Genomic DNA, 18,040 nt, shown 5'->3' on the forward strand with positions numbered 1-18,040 from the left:
TTAGATGATAAATTCCTTCAATATGATTACAAGGAAACCCATGTAAATTGCAGTGAATCAGTCAATAAAAATAGCAAAAGAATCGATAGATTAGTGAAAACAACAATAGTGCTATTAGTATAGTGCAGTGCTTCTCAAATAGTGGGGCGCGCCCCCCAGGGGGGGCGCGAGGCTCCGTAAAGGGGGGCTCGTTTGACCTCGGCAAATACTGTCATATTGGATTTCTAGATCGGATCATCTGACTCACTCGCAAGCGGCGTCCCACACGGCATTGGTTGCCTAGCAACTCTAGAGCTGAAGAGAGGGAGCAGCGCGGCGCGAACACTGAAGATTGTCCCAGCGCAGCCCCAGTAGCAGCCTGATGCGGAGGACAACATGACCGCCAACGCACGTGACACATGCAAAGGACCCAATTGGATAGACATGATGCTCTATCCTGATTGGCCAAACCCGCCCGTGTGACTTTTAGACCCGGAAATCGATCCTCTGTACATAAAAAAAATTTTTAACAGGGATGAGAAGACAGGCGGAGAGAGAAGGAGATAAAAGAAAGTCTTCCGAAGGCTAAGACGAGGAAATATGACGAGGCGTATGTAGCGCTTGGCTTCACTGTGACTACGGTGGGAGACGAGGAAAGACCGGTGTGCTTACTATGTCTAAAAATGTTGGCAGCGGACAGCATGAAGCCAAATAAATTAAGTCGTCACTTAAAGACATTACACCCCAATCACGCTAATAAGCCGCTTGAGTATTTTCAGCGAAAACGTGTCGAATATTGCAAACAATCATCCCACTTTCTGACTGCTATTTCAGTAAACAAGCGAGCATTGTTGGCATCATATAAGGTGGCGTACCAAATTGCTCAGTGCGAAAAACCTCACACCATAGCAGAAGAGCTGATACTGCCTGCAGCATTAGACATGGTCTCTGTCATGCTGGATGACGCAAGTGCTGCAAAAATAAAAACTATCCCTCTGTCGAATGACACCATTGCTAGATGTATAAATGACATTGCTGATGATCTTAACGAACAGCTGGTAGATAAACTCAAGGATAAACGTTTTGCCTTACAATTTGATGAAGCAATTGACAGCAACAAAGACTGTTTGTTTATCGCTTATGTACGTTTTGAAATGGCAAATTCCCTATGTGAGGATCTACTTTTTTGTAAATATATCAGTGACAGAGCCACGGCTGAAGAGCTATTCAAAATGCTAGACTGCTTCCTGACTGAGAATGAGCTAAAATGGGAGAATTGCATGGGTGTTTGCAGTGATGGTGCACAGACCATGGCAGAGATGAGAAAAGGACTTCGGACACTCATCAAGAAGGCCTCACCTAATGCTGAGTGGACACACTGTATTTTACATAGAGAGGCATTGGCATCAAGGCACTTTTCTTCTGAATTAAATGAGGTTATGACTGACATTATAGGAGTAGTCAATTTAATAAAGACCAGACCACTAAAAACAAGAGTTTTCTCTGCTATCTGTCAGGAGATGGGAGCTGAACATCAAGCTGTGCTGTTTCACAGTGAAGCAAGGTGGCTGTCACAAGGAAAAGTGTTGTCCCGAGTTTTTGAGCTCAGAGAGGAGATAAGAATGTTTTTGGAGCAGGAGCACAAGTATGACGTTGCAAGAAAGTTTAGTGATGTGAACTTTCTGATGAAACTTGCTTACCTGAGTGACATATTTGGAAAGCTCAATGAACTAAATCTACAGCTTCAAGGGAAAAATCAACACCTCCCTCAGGCCACAGACAAGATCAACTCTTTCACTCGAAAGCTTGCAATGTGGGGCAGGCGGCTTCATGAAGGAAGTACCGTGTCATTTGAGAACTTGCAGGAATTTGTTGACACTACTGACTATGATGCCATCTCAGTGGTTCCATATTTTAAGCAGCATATTTCATCACTGATAGGATTCTTTACAAAGTACTTTCCTGAAAACAGTTCCCAGTATGACTGGGTGAGAGGTCCTTTTAATGCACCAGCTCCTACTGGGTTCAGTCTTGCAGAGGAGGAGCAGTTCATAGAAATCACATCTGACTCCATATTGAGACTAAGTTTCACATCCCAGACACTGAGTGAATTCTGGCTGAGTGTGAAGAAGCAATATCCACTCTTAGGACAAAGAGCTGTGCACATTCTTCTTCCATTTGCAACTTCTTACTTGTGTGAGATTGGCTTCTCTGCTGTTGCTGCTCTGAAAAGCAAATACAGGTCTCGGCTACACATTGAGAAGGAGCTGAGAGTTTCTGTGTCCTGCTTCAAACCCCGCTTCGAAAAGCTGTGCATTGAAAAACGTGCTCATTGTAGCCATTAATCCAGACAGCTCAAATTATTTTATATATTTTTGTTTTGCAGGTTAAAGTTTTTTTTTAATATTGTGCTCCTTTAAATCTTTTCTGCTACAGTTAATAAAGCTATTCTTTGTTGTAAATTGATCCACATTTCTTTCTTTTTTTATTCTCATATACGTTAATAAGGATACAGTGTTATGCAGAGATGTGTTTATAACAATTTTATAGACAAATGATACTATTTACAGTCGCGCGGGGGGCGTGAAATGTTTTCTTCTTCCTAGGGGGCCATGACAGAAAATAATTGAGAAGCACTGGTATAGTGGAAGCTAAGAAGTTGTTGTTTTTAATATTTGCTAGCTTATTTTTTTGTTCCAAATTATGAATTATCCTTCCAGCAATTTTTGCTGCACATGGGACTAGACTGTTGACATGTCATATGGCATGTTTATAAGTGGAGCTAATTTTGCTAGTAACAGTAGATTATCTGACCTCCTTAGTAAACTGTAGCATTCTTAGTTCAGAAATGTTGCCAAGCCAAAACCAGAGAAAATCACAAGGTCACATTTCTTATTATTCAGGCCCGGATTTCATGCTAATGTAAAACAGCACCAGTGGCAATGGAAACCCTGGGAGTGACCATCAGCTCAGTAATCAAGATAATGCATCACTTGTGTATTATTTCCTTTAAGCAATGCTAAAAATCATTAGATCATCTTTTTTCATATCCTGGAAACAGTGAGGGAACGGCCCCCTCTGCCTTGGCCCTGCCCAGGCCAGCTGGGAGCCAATGTACAATTTTGTGGTGGCCATCTATGCTGAAACGCATTCAGTCTTAGCTCCATAAGCCCCCCCCCCCGCATGGCCTGAGAGGAACACTGAGGCTTCTCCAGTGGACCATGCCTCGGCACTTGCCCTGGTCCCACCCCCTTCTGCCAGAGACCTTCAGATCTATCCCACTCCTGCACAGGCCCCCTTGACGCAAATGATGTAGAGCTGGCCACATCCACCCAGTAGACCACCCCCACTCCATCCACGCCCATCCAGTATGCTGCACCTACCCTGGCCACACCCACCCGCCCCCTGAGGGCAACTGCAATGCTGATGCGGCCCTCAATGAAATTTAGTTTGACACCCCTGATATAGCGTATCGTTTTTGCTTAATTTCCGAATCTTAAAACCCCAGTGTGAATTATAGCATGGGTAGATGATAATGTTAGCCTTACCAGGTAGACCAGACAGGAAACATGATCAGATAGACTAATTATTCCAACTAATAATTTCACAATACTTTATTGTGAAAATTTACACTAATAGAATCTTGCATGTCTGAAAGTACAATTCTCCCATCATCTTCTTTACAACCTCAGAAACTAGGGAGGATCCTTTCTGAGCCTCTTGGCCCACCCAGTATCCAGCTGTGGACTATGCTCTGTCTTATTTGACCATCCCGTAGGCAGTATCTCTTCATAGTACCTCACTGAGTCTTTCCTACATATTTTTATAGATCATAACTATTTCTTCAATTAATACTTTGGAAACTGCTTTAGCACATTGTAACACTTGGCTGCCTGGAAAAAACTAAGTGGAATTAGATCTGTACAGCACTTGGATGCCAGGCTATCAAGGGCTAAAGGCTGTATAACAATTTTGGAGAATAATTGCAGAATAACATAGTTCTGTATTGCTGGCAACAATGGGCTTATGTAGTCACCAGGAGTCAAACTTAACTTAAGAGAGCCCCAGAAATTAGAGAGACATTAATTCTGAGCTCTAGTACAGTCGTGTCTTGAAGTTCTTTATACTAAACATTGTGATTTTCTATCCCAATTAATGCCATTGTTAATATTTCAAAAATAGAATAGTCCAGGACTTCCGGTGGTTCCAGCGATGACGAATGGCGGCGTTTTACAAAGCCGCCCGTTCCTGGTGCGTGTAAAAGCCGCGGGACTTTGACAATCAGCTGTCCCGCAGCTTGAATCTCCTCCCTGGGAAAAAGGGAGGAGGAGAGCTCTCAGGTAGAGGTAAGAGCTCCCCTGGATCCCTGTTATTTTGGGGATCGGAGGGTAGAGCTCCCTCGGAGCCTGAGCAACTCCGCGTTCCAGGGAGACTTCATTCCGAAGCTTTTGGGATGAAGCAAGTTGCCGCTTCCACATCTGCTTTTTTTTTCCAGCTGCTTGTGAGTATTTGAAAGCAGACGGAGCAGACCAGGAGAGACTGTGCTTAAGTTTGATGGTGCCTTTAACTTCAGCAAGTTTCCTCTTCCTTTTCTTTTGTTCACTTTCCCTTTAGAAGAAAGGGAAAGTGAAAAGTAAAATGGCGATCGTCTTTCTTGCCTGATTTGCATTACAGAGTAAAACCTGGATACAGATTAACTCTTTAAATACAGAAGTAAGAATTTGGCTTTTATTCTTTCCTCTTTTTTTCTCTATTTTTTTTCTCTCTTTTTTTTTAAGAATACTTAAAAGAACTGTGCCCTTTTTTTTTCAATAAGAATCTTTCTTCTTGGAACTTAAGAAAATGGCTTCAAAACGTCTGCCTCCCCCCCCTAAGGTTCCTATTTCTTCTCCAATGCCTCAGCCTGCATCTCAGAAACCAAAATCACCTCCACCTTCTCCTCCTCCTCCTGCAATTTCTCTTAATGATTTACAAGATGCTTTAAAACAGCATGCCTTGGATATTAAGGAGGAGGTAAAAGATCTTATAATTGCAGAGAGGGCTAATACAGAAGAATTATTGGAGAAAAAGAATAAACAAGTAAGAGACCATATCCTTCTGGCCTTTCAGGGCTTAGCCCTGCACATAGAAAGGATTGATGACCAGATGGAAAAGATTACTGAAAATGCATCAAGGATGGAATTTAGAATGCAGGAGGTAGAGAACAAGATAGAAATTACACAGGATGAACAAATCATTTCACAATATAGGGAGATGGAACACGCATTGCGTATCAGAGGCCTGAGGGATAACCCTCAGGAAGACTTAAATATGCTTATTGTGAAAGATATTGCTCCTAATATTGGCTGGCGGCCTGAAATAATTGAGAATGAGATAGAAAAAATTTTTAGAGTTAATTCACGGGTTGCTAGACAGAGAAATCTACCAAGAGATGTGGTTATTTATTTTTCTAGAAGATCTATCCGTAATGAAATTATACAGGCCTTCTACAAACAAAAGTTTCAAATTGCTGATCAAGACGTGATAATTTTAAAAGAGATACCTCCAAAAATTTTAAGAGCCAGAAAAGATTTTACTTTCTTGTCTGATGAGTTGAAACATCGTCAAATTCAGTTCAGATGGGAGATTCCAAGAGGAATAATAGTAAATTATGAAGGGATACGTCACAGATTAACTACTGTTTCCAAAGCAAGAGATTTTTATCAGTCTATCTTAAAAGCAAGATTGTCACCACCTCCACAAATAAGGATGACGGAAGAGTCTCTTATGGCAGGAGCCTCATCAATGATGGTTATGGAACAAGCTGCACCGAATTCTGACATAAAAGAGCAAAGGATGACACGAGCTGCCCATAAACGTAAAGAAAAAGAGCAGTTGCAGAAGAGTGGTGAAAGTTTGGTTGTTACAGAGCCTGTGGGAGGGGCAAGACCCAAAAGATCTTCGACAGCAGATCTGCAGGCCATGCTCCAGAGGCTCCAGGCCGGTGGAGATGGTCAGGTTCCTGACCTGGAATGTTAATGGCTTAAACGTGCCCCAGAAACGAAGAAAGATTTTCCATTATCTGAAACAACATAATAATGATTTGATATGTTTGCAGGAGACTCATATAACTTTAAAGGATTCTAAATTCTTGATGAATTCCCGTCTGGGCACACATTTTACTGCTCCAGCCCCTGGGAAAAAAGGGGGAGTGGTAATTTATGTGAAGAAAACTTTTTCAGCTAAACTAATTGAGGCTGATTCTGAAGGAAGATATCTTTTTGTGGAATTATTATTACAAGGCCGAAAGGTTCTTATTGTTGGACTATATGCTCCCAATCAACAACAGAAACAATTTTATAAGTTGCTGCATGGCAAGATATCTCAGTTGGATTATAAATCGGTAATTTTGATGGGTGACTGGAATGGGGTTTTAGACCCAACTATAGACAAAAGAAGTTCCTCTAAAACTTTTATTCAAACTAAATTACCTATGACTTTCTTTGATTTGAAGGAAGAATTGGAGCTTATTGATATTTGGCGAGAAAGGAATACAAGTGATAGAGACTTTACCTTTTATTCTGATAGACACCAGTCATTTTCAAGGATTGATTTTTTTTTGATTACTAGTGACTTCCTCCCTAGAGTGAGGAAGGTGAAAATTTTTCCTAGAACATTGTCAGATCATAGTCCCGTGTGGATGGAGTTATATTCGGAAGACGGGAATAGAAGATCCTGGAGATTGAATGAGAACTTATTTAATCGGGAGGAGTTCGTACAAAAGTGTAAAGAACATTTAAAGGACTTTTTTACTATAAATATGAATAAGGGAACATCGATGTCTATGGTGTGGGACGCTAGTAAAGCATATATGAGGGGAATTTTGATTCAATTGAATAAAGTTTTTAGGGAAAAGGGGTTACAAAGACGTAGAGAAATAGAAGAAGAGATCAAATCAAAAGAACAAGAGTTGGTTCTTAACCCTACTGATAATAATTTAAAGGTATCTATAAAGATGCTTAAGGAACAATTCAACATGTTGATGGCAGATCACGTGGCTACCAATCTGTCGTACATGAGACATAATACTTTTTGCAATGCGAATAAGCCTGGGAGGTGATTGGTTTATCAGTTACGAAAGAAACAGAAAGCTAGAATTATAGAGAAAGTAAAATATAAAGGTACTGAGGTTTTTCAGCAAGATTTGATTAGAAAAAGCTTTTTGGACTTTTACACAAAATTATATTCAAGTGATAATATAAGGGGTTTGGATATAGATAAATATTTACAATCAGTACATTTTCCTAGACTTTCAGAGGAACAACAAAATGGGATGAATAGTTCAATTACTGTGGAGGAAATTGGTTTAGCTATTAAGCAGTTAAAGGTTGGAAAGTCTCCTGGAACAGATGGATTGACTTCTAGGTATTATAAGATCTTATCTGAAGAAATGATAGAGCCATTAAAGGAACTCTTTAATAGTATTTTGTTGGGTATGCAAGTTCCTCCTTCTTGGAAAAGAGCCTTTATATCACTGATTCCGAAGGAAGATCAGGATCTTACAGAGCCTAAGAATTATAGGCCAATTTCATTATTGAATGTTGATTATAAGATCTTTACAAAAATTTTGGCAAATAGATTAATGCAGGTTATGAAAGACTTGATTCATAGTGATCAAGCAGGATTTATAACAGGGAGATATATGAAACATAATGTTAGACAAATTATTAACTTAATTGAGTACTTGGATAAGAATAATCAGATTCCTGTGGCTTTTATCTTTTTGGACGCTGAAAAAGCTTTTGATCAATTGGACTGGCAATTTTTATTTTCTTTGGTAGAGAAAATGAATTTTGGGGATAATTTTTTACATGCACTTAAAGCTATATATCAGCAGCAATCTGCACAAATTGTTGTAAATGGGGGATTGACTGAGAATTTCAATATTCAAAAAGGGACAAGACAAGGATGTCCATTATCCCCATTGTTATTTGTTTTAACATTGGAAATTTTATTGATTCAGATTCGGGAATCGAAGTTAATTAAGGGTGTAAAGATAAGGAAGAATGAGTATAAATTGCGGGCATTTGCGGATGATTTGGTTTTAATTTTGGAACAGCCGAATCAGGCGATTGATGGTTTATTAGAACTTATAACACAGTATGGGAATGTTTCTGGTTTTAAAGTTAATAATTATAAGACTAAGATATTATCTAAGAATATGTCAGTTAAAGAAAGGGAAAGTTTGATTAAAGCCACAGGTTTTCAGATGGTAAAAAAGGTTAAATACTTGGGAGTATATCTAACTGCTTCAAATGGAAAATTGTATAAGAACAACTACGAACCACTATGGGCAAAAGTCCAAAAGGATTTAAGAGATTGGAAAAAATTGCAATTGTCATTGTTGGGGAGAATTTCAGCTGTAAAAATGAATGTTCTACCAAAGTTTCTTTTTTTGTTTCAGATGATACCTATTCTTAAAAAAGAGGCAAATTTGGAGGAATGGCAAAAGGGTATCAATAATTTTATATGGGCCGGGAAGAAACCAAGGGTTAAATTTAAGATATTACAGGATGCTCGAGAAAGAGGGGGACTTAAGGCACCTAATTTGAAATTATATTACGATGCAGCCGCCCTAACTTGGTTAAGTGATTGGCTTAACTTAACAAATATGGATATTCTCTTTTTGGAAGGTTGGGATTTAATATACGGTTGGCATGCATATTTAATTTTTAATAAGAAAGTTGATCGGACTTTTAAATCACATATTTTGAGGAATGCCTTACTTCGTGTTTGGAAGAAGTATTATTATAGATTAAATTATAAAATACCTATCTGGGGGATTCCCAGACATGCAATTGAGGGAACCTCTAAGGGGACAAATTTTGATAAAATTTCATACAAAGAATTGTTAATTTGTTCTGGTTCGAATTGGCATTTGAAATCCCTAGATGTATTAAGGCAGCAAAATATTCTACAGTCATGGTTTCAATATTTACAAATAATGGATAGATGGACTGTAGACAAGAAAGAGGGAATAACACTAGAAGATAGACAATTGGTTATTCAGATTAAAAACCAAGGTCCGGCTCATATAAAAAGAATATATAATGTTTTATTAGAGTTAGATTCGGAAACAGAATTGGTTAAAGATTGTATGATTAAATGGGCTCAGAATATACAGGAGCCGATCTCATTGGATTTATGGGAGATAATTTGGATAAGAAATGTTAAATTTACACAAGCTCAAAATTTGAGAGAAAATTTTTATAAAATGTTTTATAGATGGCATTTAGATCCTAAAAAATTATCTTGTATGTAGTCCAACATACAGCCCAAATGTTGGAGATGTGGCAATAATGATGCGACTACTTTCATATTTGGTGGAATTGTAAAAAAGTAAAGGCTTTTTGGATTATGATTTGGTGGAACATTCAAAAGATTTTTAGAAAAAAGATAAAGTTTACTCCTCAACTATTTTTACTTGGTATTTTTGTTGACTTAAATGAAAAAGAAACTACTTTGATGTTGAATTTATTAACTGCAGCAAGGTTACTAGTAGGTTTATATTGGAAGAAAGATTCTTTGCCTACTTTAGAAGAATGGATATTTAAAGTATCTAGTCTTGCAGAAATGGCAAAAATTTCTGCTTATTTAAAGGATCATACACAAGAAAGATATATTACTGTATGGGGAAGGTGGATAGATTATATTCAGAAAAAGTATGGAATTAAAAAGTTTTATTTATTTTATGAATGAATATCAAATATTATAGAGAATTGTTTTATAGGTTATGGAGTTAAAGGTTAATTATGATTTTTTTTTCTTTCTCTCTTTTTTTTTTCTTTTTTCTTAATTATTATAATTTTCTTTTTTTTTTCTAACCCTGTATTCTGCTCTGGGAAGTGAAGGGAGGGGGGGTGGGGGTGGGAGGGAGGGTAAGGGGGGGGTTCTCTATTCTAAAATTTTATTGTATTTTTATAAATGATTGTATGTTTTAAAAAATAAAAATTTTCAATTAAAAAAAAAAATAGAATAGTCCAGTTTTGTTATTTTGGAATTTCTTTTAAGAGGAGGTCCCAGCTATGAAATATATAATTAGAAAAAAGAACCTTAACATCATAGTTGGATTTTACATATATCCAGGGTGTGTCATAGAATGCCCAGAACGGAGTTCCGGCATCTTTTTTGGATGGAACCTTGTAGGGTAGGAAAGGCGGGTTGTATGATGTGTGTAAGTTCTGGCACCTTTTTTTTTTTTTTTTACAAAAAAAGCACTGCATATATCCATATGCATCTTTCAGTCATGCACATTTTCTAAGTACATTTCCTCTATAATGAACACCATATATACTGTCAAATTACTTTTGCATTATACATCTCAAAAATTGTAGTAGTTAATAAATTGAACTAGCATGGGATGACTTTAGTTGCATGTTGCATATGGCATTGAGTCTGTCACTCTTTCCTCTTAGCTCAACCTTCCTTTTTGTTTTCTTTTTACAATGCTGTGATCCCTTGCTTTGGGATGGGGTCAGGCAACTAAATGGAGCTGAGTGTTTACTGGCCAGATGTCCTTCCTTTGTGGAGTTTGCAGCAGATATTTTCTTTGTGATCCCTGATAGAGAAACATCTGTGGCTGTCTAGGATTGAATTCTCAACCTTCTGAGTGGGAAACGAGTGTCTTTACCTCTAGGCCACCCCTCCCCTGCTACCACTTTTCTAGGATGGTCGCGTACCACCTGCCAAGTGCCAATGTGCCACAGGTGGTACCCGTACCACTGGCTGAAAAGCCCTATACTACAGGATACAATATTCATTTGTCCCATGCACTGCTGACCTGTAACCTCCAGCTTGGTGGCTTTTAACACATGTATCTCCTAGGGACAAAATGTTGTTTGATCACATGAATTTCTTGACATTTGCATAGATCAACCAAAAAACTGACAAAGCCCAAATGGGCTTTGATACATTTCTGGCTGTAAAGCAAATTTGCTACATAGACAGTACTGGATATAGCTTTACTGGAGGAAAAAAAAGCTATAATTTAGAAAAAAACCCACCTAACTTCTTAAATAGGAACATTCTTTTTTTAAATCCCTGCAAAAAGGATTGCAGTTTCTGTAAATCTGTGCAAATGGCTATCTGAAAGTGAACGTATAAAAATAGAAAGATTGGATAATATTTGCTGTGATGCAAGGATGATGTTGGCTGAGAAATCTCGAAAATGTCAAGATCCTGTTTCTATAAGACATGTGCATGACTTAACTCTTCCAAATAAAGATGTAGATGGATGAATGGAGAATTGATAGGTAGGCAGGCAATTTAAGCATGATCTCTTCCTCTCTATATAAACTTTCTGTGAATGTGCTGTACCTGAGGAATATTTATTTAGTTGTTCAATCAGTTCTGTAGATTCTGCACTACAGATACGACCACAATTGCCCCATTTTATGACTTTTCTCACATTTATTAAGTGAATCACTGCAGTTCTTAAATTAGTAACACGGTTGTTAAGTGAATCTGGTTTCCCCATTGGTTTTGCTTGTCAGAAGGTCGCAAAAGGGGATCACATGGCTCTGGGACCACTGTAACCATCATACATATGTGTCAGTTGTCAAGCTTCTGAATGTAAATCACGTGACCATGGGGATGCTGCAACGGTCATAAGTGTGAAAAATGGTTATAAATCATTTTTTCAGTATTGTTGTAATTGTGAATGGTCACTAAATGAACTATTGTAAGCCAAGGACTACCTCTATGTTACTTGGCAAAAATATGGTTTTAATGGAAGTAGAATCTTGAAGCTAAGAAATAGAAACCTCCTTCCAAAACAAAACAAAACAAAAAATAAAACAAATCATTTAATAAATCAAATATTACAATGCCATGTCTTATGTGACTTCCCTCTCCCCCGGTTTTTTGTAATTGGAAGTGCTCTCAGAAGTAGAACCGAGGCATGGATCTCTGGGCACCATTCAAGGTCATATAGTATGTAAAGAAGGATATTTTATTAATATAAAACACAAACAGTAGTAAATAATACACCAAAGAAACTGAAAAGAGATAGGCATGAACTGAAAAGTGGGCTAACAGAATTGACATGTTAGTGCAGAAAACTAGGGAATCTGATCAAGTAGCTTATGCAATCAGGAAGACGGGGCTGGAGTTTGCTCAACCAAAATTTATAAGAGAATTCTGGCTGGAGAAAGAAGAATTTCTTGAAAATTCCTTATGATTTTGGGTAAGGAGAAGAATCTGAGATTAAATCTGATGGAATACCAAGAAAATAAAGCAATATAGTCAAGATGCAATATAAATCTCCTCTTAAACTATTTTGTCTATACTTAGAGAGAAATTGTTGTAACTGCAATGTTCATTTGCAGTACACAAGCTTTTGAGCACTAATTAGCATTTCAGATCTATGTGAACATTCCTTATAATGGTGTTGCTTGGGAAAAGCTGTGTATCTTGTTTTGAACTGTGCATTTTGTTTTGAACTCCTTATGTTGACTAGAGGGCCATATATGTTGTGAAGCTACAGAAAAAACCTTTAGGATATTTTGAGAAAGACTTGGACAGGAGAATAAGGATCTGCAAAGAAATATGAGTGTGGTCCACTATCATTTTGTAAGATCCCATTCAGAAGAAAATCTTGGAGATTTTGATTGTTGAGTTTGGGGGAAAGGCATGATGTTGAGAATTTATTTTATGTTATTTATTGGCATGATTTGTGGCCTTATCCAAACATGTAGAATCAGGGTACAAATGCAGTACTATATAGAAAACAACTGTATAAATATGGAGGCATACAGATGAAGGAAAATAAGGATAGAAGAATTGTGACAAAAGTGGCAAGGAAACACCTCAACCTAGTTTTAATAGTGTATAATTTTCTCACAAACAGAAACTTTATGTCTTCTGTGTTATTGTTTTAAAATACAAGATTTTCAATTCCATCATATTAAAATGCAAAGCAACTTTCTTCTTGCAAAATCAAGCATATTTACTTTTGTCTTCTAAAGGAAAGATAAAATATTTTCATGGCATGTGAATTTCATAGTACAGGAATTTCATGAATATTCAGCAGATCCTCATTCAAGTGAATGTTTATATGGGCAAATATATTCCTCTAAATATCCTGAGCCCAGAATATGAATAGATTTAAAGATTAAAACTGTCACTTTAAGTATTAGTGTGATGACAAATGAGTAACTAGTAGGGCAATGTTGTATTTTGGATTTGATCTGTGAAAGGAGCATTTAAGATCGCAAATGTAGTGCCAGTCTGAAACAATTTTTTAAAGAGTTATTTTTAAAAATAATTCCTGCTTAAATTTTGTTATATCTCCGCTGGGAATGTACACAGTCAGTTTTTCCATTGCCTCATATTCTTCCACTTTATCCCCCCAATTCTGTAAAGATAGCAAGATTTCTCTTTTCTGACATTGTGCTAGACTGATTCCTGCTGCTCTTAAAATAAATACATTCATAAATTATGATACCTTTCATTTATGTTTCTGGGATCATAACTAATAAAATATTTGTGATTTTAATTCAAATTTTATTTTTAGAACAATCTGAAATGTCTTAAAAGTAGCTGTATGTTTTTCTGGGATAGGACAACTAGGTTATTTTATGTTCATAATCTGAAATATATTTTGGATATCCACTTCCAAAATGCTACACAACCCTAGTAATTGCTATTCAGAAACACTAAGCAAAGACTTTGTATATGTCTTTTGATATGTAATTTAAGCAATATTACACAGAAAGAAAAGATATGAAAGTGGAAGAAAATTATACAAAACTTTCCAGCATATTCCTAGTGCTTCCCCTTTTTCCTGTCCCCAGAGATTGGTCAAAAAGTGATGGAGGTGACACATTTGTAAACTAGATCATGGTCAGTCTAAGGTTTATATTCTGTAATACTTTGGACCAATACTTTGAACTCAGGGTGACTATTTTAAAGGAGAAAGGAGAAAGAATGGGATTTGGAGACGACTTTTATTCAGTCTGCTTAGATTATCAATATAGGTAACCCTCACTAGATGACCTTCATTGGGACCAGCAACTCCACTGGACCAGCAAATCATGTGACTGGAAAGAGACAAAACCATTCAATCTCACATCTTTGGCTTTTGTTTGCCAGCTAATCATCCCCCCTTCCCATTGAAATGCTCAAGTGCCAAGTTAATTGTCTTGTACACATTGAAAGCAATGTGATTGTGCCAGCAACTTGTAGCTGAATGTGACACAAATAGTTTTCTCTCTGGAAATCCTTCCCTCTCCAATCCCTTTGCTCTGCAAGGTTGGGGGGGAGGAGACAAGCAATTTTTGTAGGCAATCCCTACTTTACTCGACCTTTTCTCCCTGCTGGCGTGTGCACATTATGTCTGATGTGTAGAAAAGCAAATAGCCTATTCACTTGCAATCCCCTCCTCTCCAATCTCTCTATTCTTTGGGGGGGAGGGGGAGAAAAAGCCCAGAGATCAGGCACAGGACAACACACACTGACTGTAATGGCAACTATGTGACTGAGAGATATTGTAAAGATTGTAAAGGGTTGTAAATTGATTTTAAAGTTATTTTTTTCAGCATTGTCTTAATTTCAAACAGATGCTGAAGGGTTACTTGTACAGGTGAATGCATGAGAATAGTTCAAGACAAGAGATTGTTTTAGTGTGTCATAAATAATAAACATATGTTAATGCAAAACTCCAGCAACATTTAATTTAAATATATTTGATTTAATATGGCTGCCTACTCCAGAAGCCTCTTAATGTCTTAATCATTATTCAGTTTTCTGAGCAATCTTATCCTATTAGTTTTATTTAGTTTTGTGCTTAATAATTCTTTGATAATTCAATGAGGAAAAAACTTGTGTAATACCGGCATCGCCAAACAGTGTAAACTGCTGCTGTCAGAATCTTGAGGGTATCCTCTAACAACAACTGCAGTATCACAACTTTGTCACCTCGATACATGCCAATTACTGCTAAATTCCATTGCACAGATAGAAGTGATGTTATAATTATATTCAGAATTGCTTTAAGAACTTTGTTAAAAGGAACAATCTTCATAAATTTGTATGAAAGTTATGGTAGGCTAACCACACAATAAGAAGAGCAGATTAAACACTGATCTTGTCCAAATTCCTTGCAAATGGACTCTTAAAGAATTTCAGATAGATACATTAATAAGGAACTGCAAATCCATCATTGAGAATATGTCAGACTCGCTAGCTCAAACTTGTAAACAGCTTACCAGACGTTACACAATATTTTTTTTTTTTTTTTTGTATGATGAATGAAATCTCCTTTTATATTCCTACTGCAGTTCTGGCTCTTCTTTTTCCTGCCTTTCCCATGGCCAGGTAGATTATTTTTGCCCTGTGGTTTTCAATCCCGGAGCTAGGTTACTATTGACTATTGACCTAAGTGCCATCTGATAAACTCTGGGTCTCCATATAATTCCCACACTATTTTCATCCTCAATCTCTACTGCTCTGCCCTGTGTGTCTGGAAAGACCAGGAACACTGCCCCTTCATTATTCCCGACTCAGTGATAAGAATGGGAAGTTTTCTTCCTCTCCCTCTCTCATCATATTTATTGTGATTAACCCCTCTTTCTCTAAGAACTGAGCAACAGAAACAATTATAATTTCCCCTGTTTTTTTAAAAAATCTCCATAATTGAATACTGCTTTTGGCTAGTGTTGATGAGGTGCTTACAATTATATATCCTTCCAACTCATTTTGGACAGAAAAACTTCTACATTCTTTATTGAATACCCTCTTTCTGATTGTCAGAATTTGTGACAATTGTTGAAGTTCTGTTATTTGACAAGTCAGGTGCTGCTGTTGGAAAGCCACAGGATTTACTTGTGCTTTCATGAGGAATGACCCAATAAACTTGCCATTCGTCGTTTTAGATTATTGTATAGATGGGAAAAACTTGGTAGAAAGCCAGATTAAATGTCCAGTTGTGATGTAGAGAGGCTATGGCATTCTTTCTGTCTGTTCTTTAAGAAAGCACTGAGCTGCCTGAAGCTTTTGATGAACTTGGAAGCCATCTGAGATGGGGCATGGAGCAGAGGTTTTTAAGTAAAAATAACAATGGTAGTAATAGGAAGCTTCAAAGGTGACAGCTGAGTGGATAAGCAAATCCCCCCAGGGCAACAAACATAGCTAACTGTATTGTTGATAGGTAATTAATAGGTAAAAGGTGATCTCTTCTTCTGTTGGTGTTGGGCATGTGGGAATGACCTTGGGAAACAGGAAGAAGAGTTGCAGCCTGGACAATGTTCTACTAAATGAAATTTGAGTCCAAAGTTGGAAAGGGTGGTGAAAGAGTCTCAGAAGAGACCATCTCTATTTTTCAAGAGTGTAAAAATAAAGAATAGGAGGGGTACTTTCACAGGAGTAATGAGAAGGCAACTTAACTGCAAGCTACTATCTTGAACAAAAAAAAAGCTTCTCAGATGTTTGGTACAGCAACTTGATAAGAATCTTTATTGCAAATTAATCTTGTTCATAGTACCATAAGATATAAGAGTTGGAAGGGAATGTGGAAATCATTTAAATCCAACCAGTGCAGGAAGCCACTGCTGCAGCATCCCAACAGGTAGTCATTCAGTCAAGGAGAGTCTGTCCCCTCTAATGGTAGTCTGTTCCATTTTCCAACAGTCTTAACCGTTAGAAAATTCTTCTTGGTATCCAGTCAAAACTTACTTCTTTCTGATGTGAATACATTGCTTCTTATCTTGTTTTCTGGACCAACTGTGAACAGTTCTTTCCTAATTTTCTGCATAATAGATTTCCAGACACTGAAGGACAACTATTATGTCTCCCTACAGTTATTTCTTCTACAAGCTATAAAAACTGGTGTATTTGCACTACCTGTATAAGAATTCTGCTATCACATTAAATCAGTATTAGCTCAGATAGTGTACTATCTTGATCCGTTGAAGAAGAAAACATTCTATGTGGTTCTAATTAACAAAATGCTTAGTAGAGGTTGAAGCTGGTGAAACTTAATAAGTGAGCCTAGGGATTTTAAGTGGAATCTCTGCTAAATATTGTGTATTGTAGTTAGACATGCATTTGCCTTGGCTCCAAAGAAAGTCATCTGAGAGCATTAGCTTCACTGTTCATCCTGTATATATTTTGTTTATAAGAAAAGCTCAGTGTAATCAGAGGATGTAGAATATACTCAGTGATTTTAGTTAAGATCTTCCCATGGCCAAGAAGTAATCAGCTGCATTTTTAGTTTCCAAATTTCTGTCAAGCATGTGAAAATTCAAAGGAAGTTCCCCTAGTTTGAATAAACAAAAGTCTGGGTGTTAGAAAAGAAAAACCAAGTTATATATTTGAACTCTCAAATTACCAAGGGTTGTGTGAGTAATAGAATAGCACTTCTCTATTGCTAAAAAAAAAGTAAAAGAAAAACTTTTCTAAAAGAATTTTTAAGGATTTTGTTTTGAAAAACTAAAAGAAATTACAGGTAGTCCTCAACTTACAACAATTCATTTAGTGACCGTTCAAAGCTACAACAGCACTGAAAGAAGTACTTATGACAATTTTTTACACTTATGACCATTGCAGCATCCCTGTGGTCACGTGACCAAAATTCAGATCCCTGGCATCTGGTTCATATTTATGACGGTTGCAATGTCCCAGGGTCGTGTGATCCCCTTTAGTGACCTTCAACAAGCAAAGTCAATGGGAAAACCACATTCACGTAACAACCTTGTTAGTAACTTAACAACAGTGATTCACTTTACATCTGTGGCAAGAAAGGTTGTAGCAATGGAAATTTTGGGCTCAGTTGTGATCATATGTTGAGACTACCTATATTTGCTTAACTTATTTAAATGGAATGTGTACTTAATATTTGACAAAAACCACAAATATGCACAGGTTTATGTATACATCTCCTTGCAATATGTTTACTGAGTTGTGGAATAAAATCATTTATTAGTTTATGAAATTTGTATAGCCATCCAACTCATTCATGGTGACTCTGGCCAGCTTACAAGAATAAAACCTCCAAATACAAAATCCAGTACACCCCTGCTTCCCA

The 18,040-nt window shown here is 37.2% G+C and overlaps 1 protein-coding gene across 1 annotated transcript; it reads left to right on the forward strand.

Moving 5' to 3' along the window:
* Positions 1–680: 680 nt before the first annotated feature.
* On the forward strand, positions 681–2,324 carry LOC120311456 (zinc finger BED domain-containing protein 5-like). Its single transcript, XM_039350979.1, has one exon. The coding sequence runs from the start codon at positions 681–683 to the stop codon at positions 2,322–2,324; it is 1,644 nt and encodes a 547-aa protein (XP_039206913.1).
* Positions 2,325–18,040: the final 15,716 nt, after the last annotated feature.

The sequence above is a fragment of the Crotalus tigris genome, unplaced genomic scaffold, assembly GCF_016545835.1.
Source record: "Crotalus tigris isolate CLP2741 ecotype Arizona unplaced genomic scaffold, ASM1654583v1 scf7180000017568.12009008, whole genome shotgun sequence".
In the NCBI taxonomy this organism is placed as follows: Eukaryota; Metazoa; Chordata; class Lepidosauria; order Squamata; family Viperidae; genus Crotalus; species Crotalus tigris.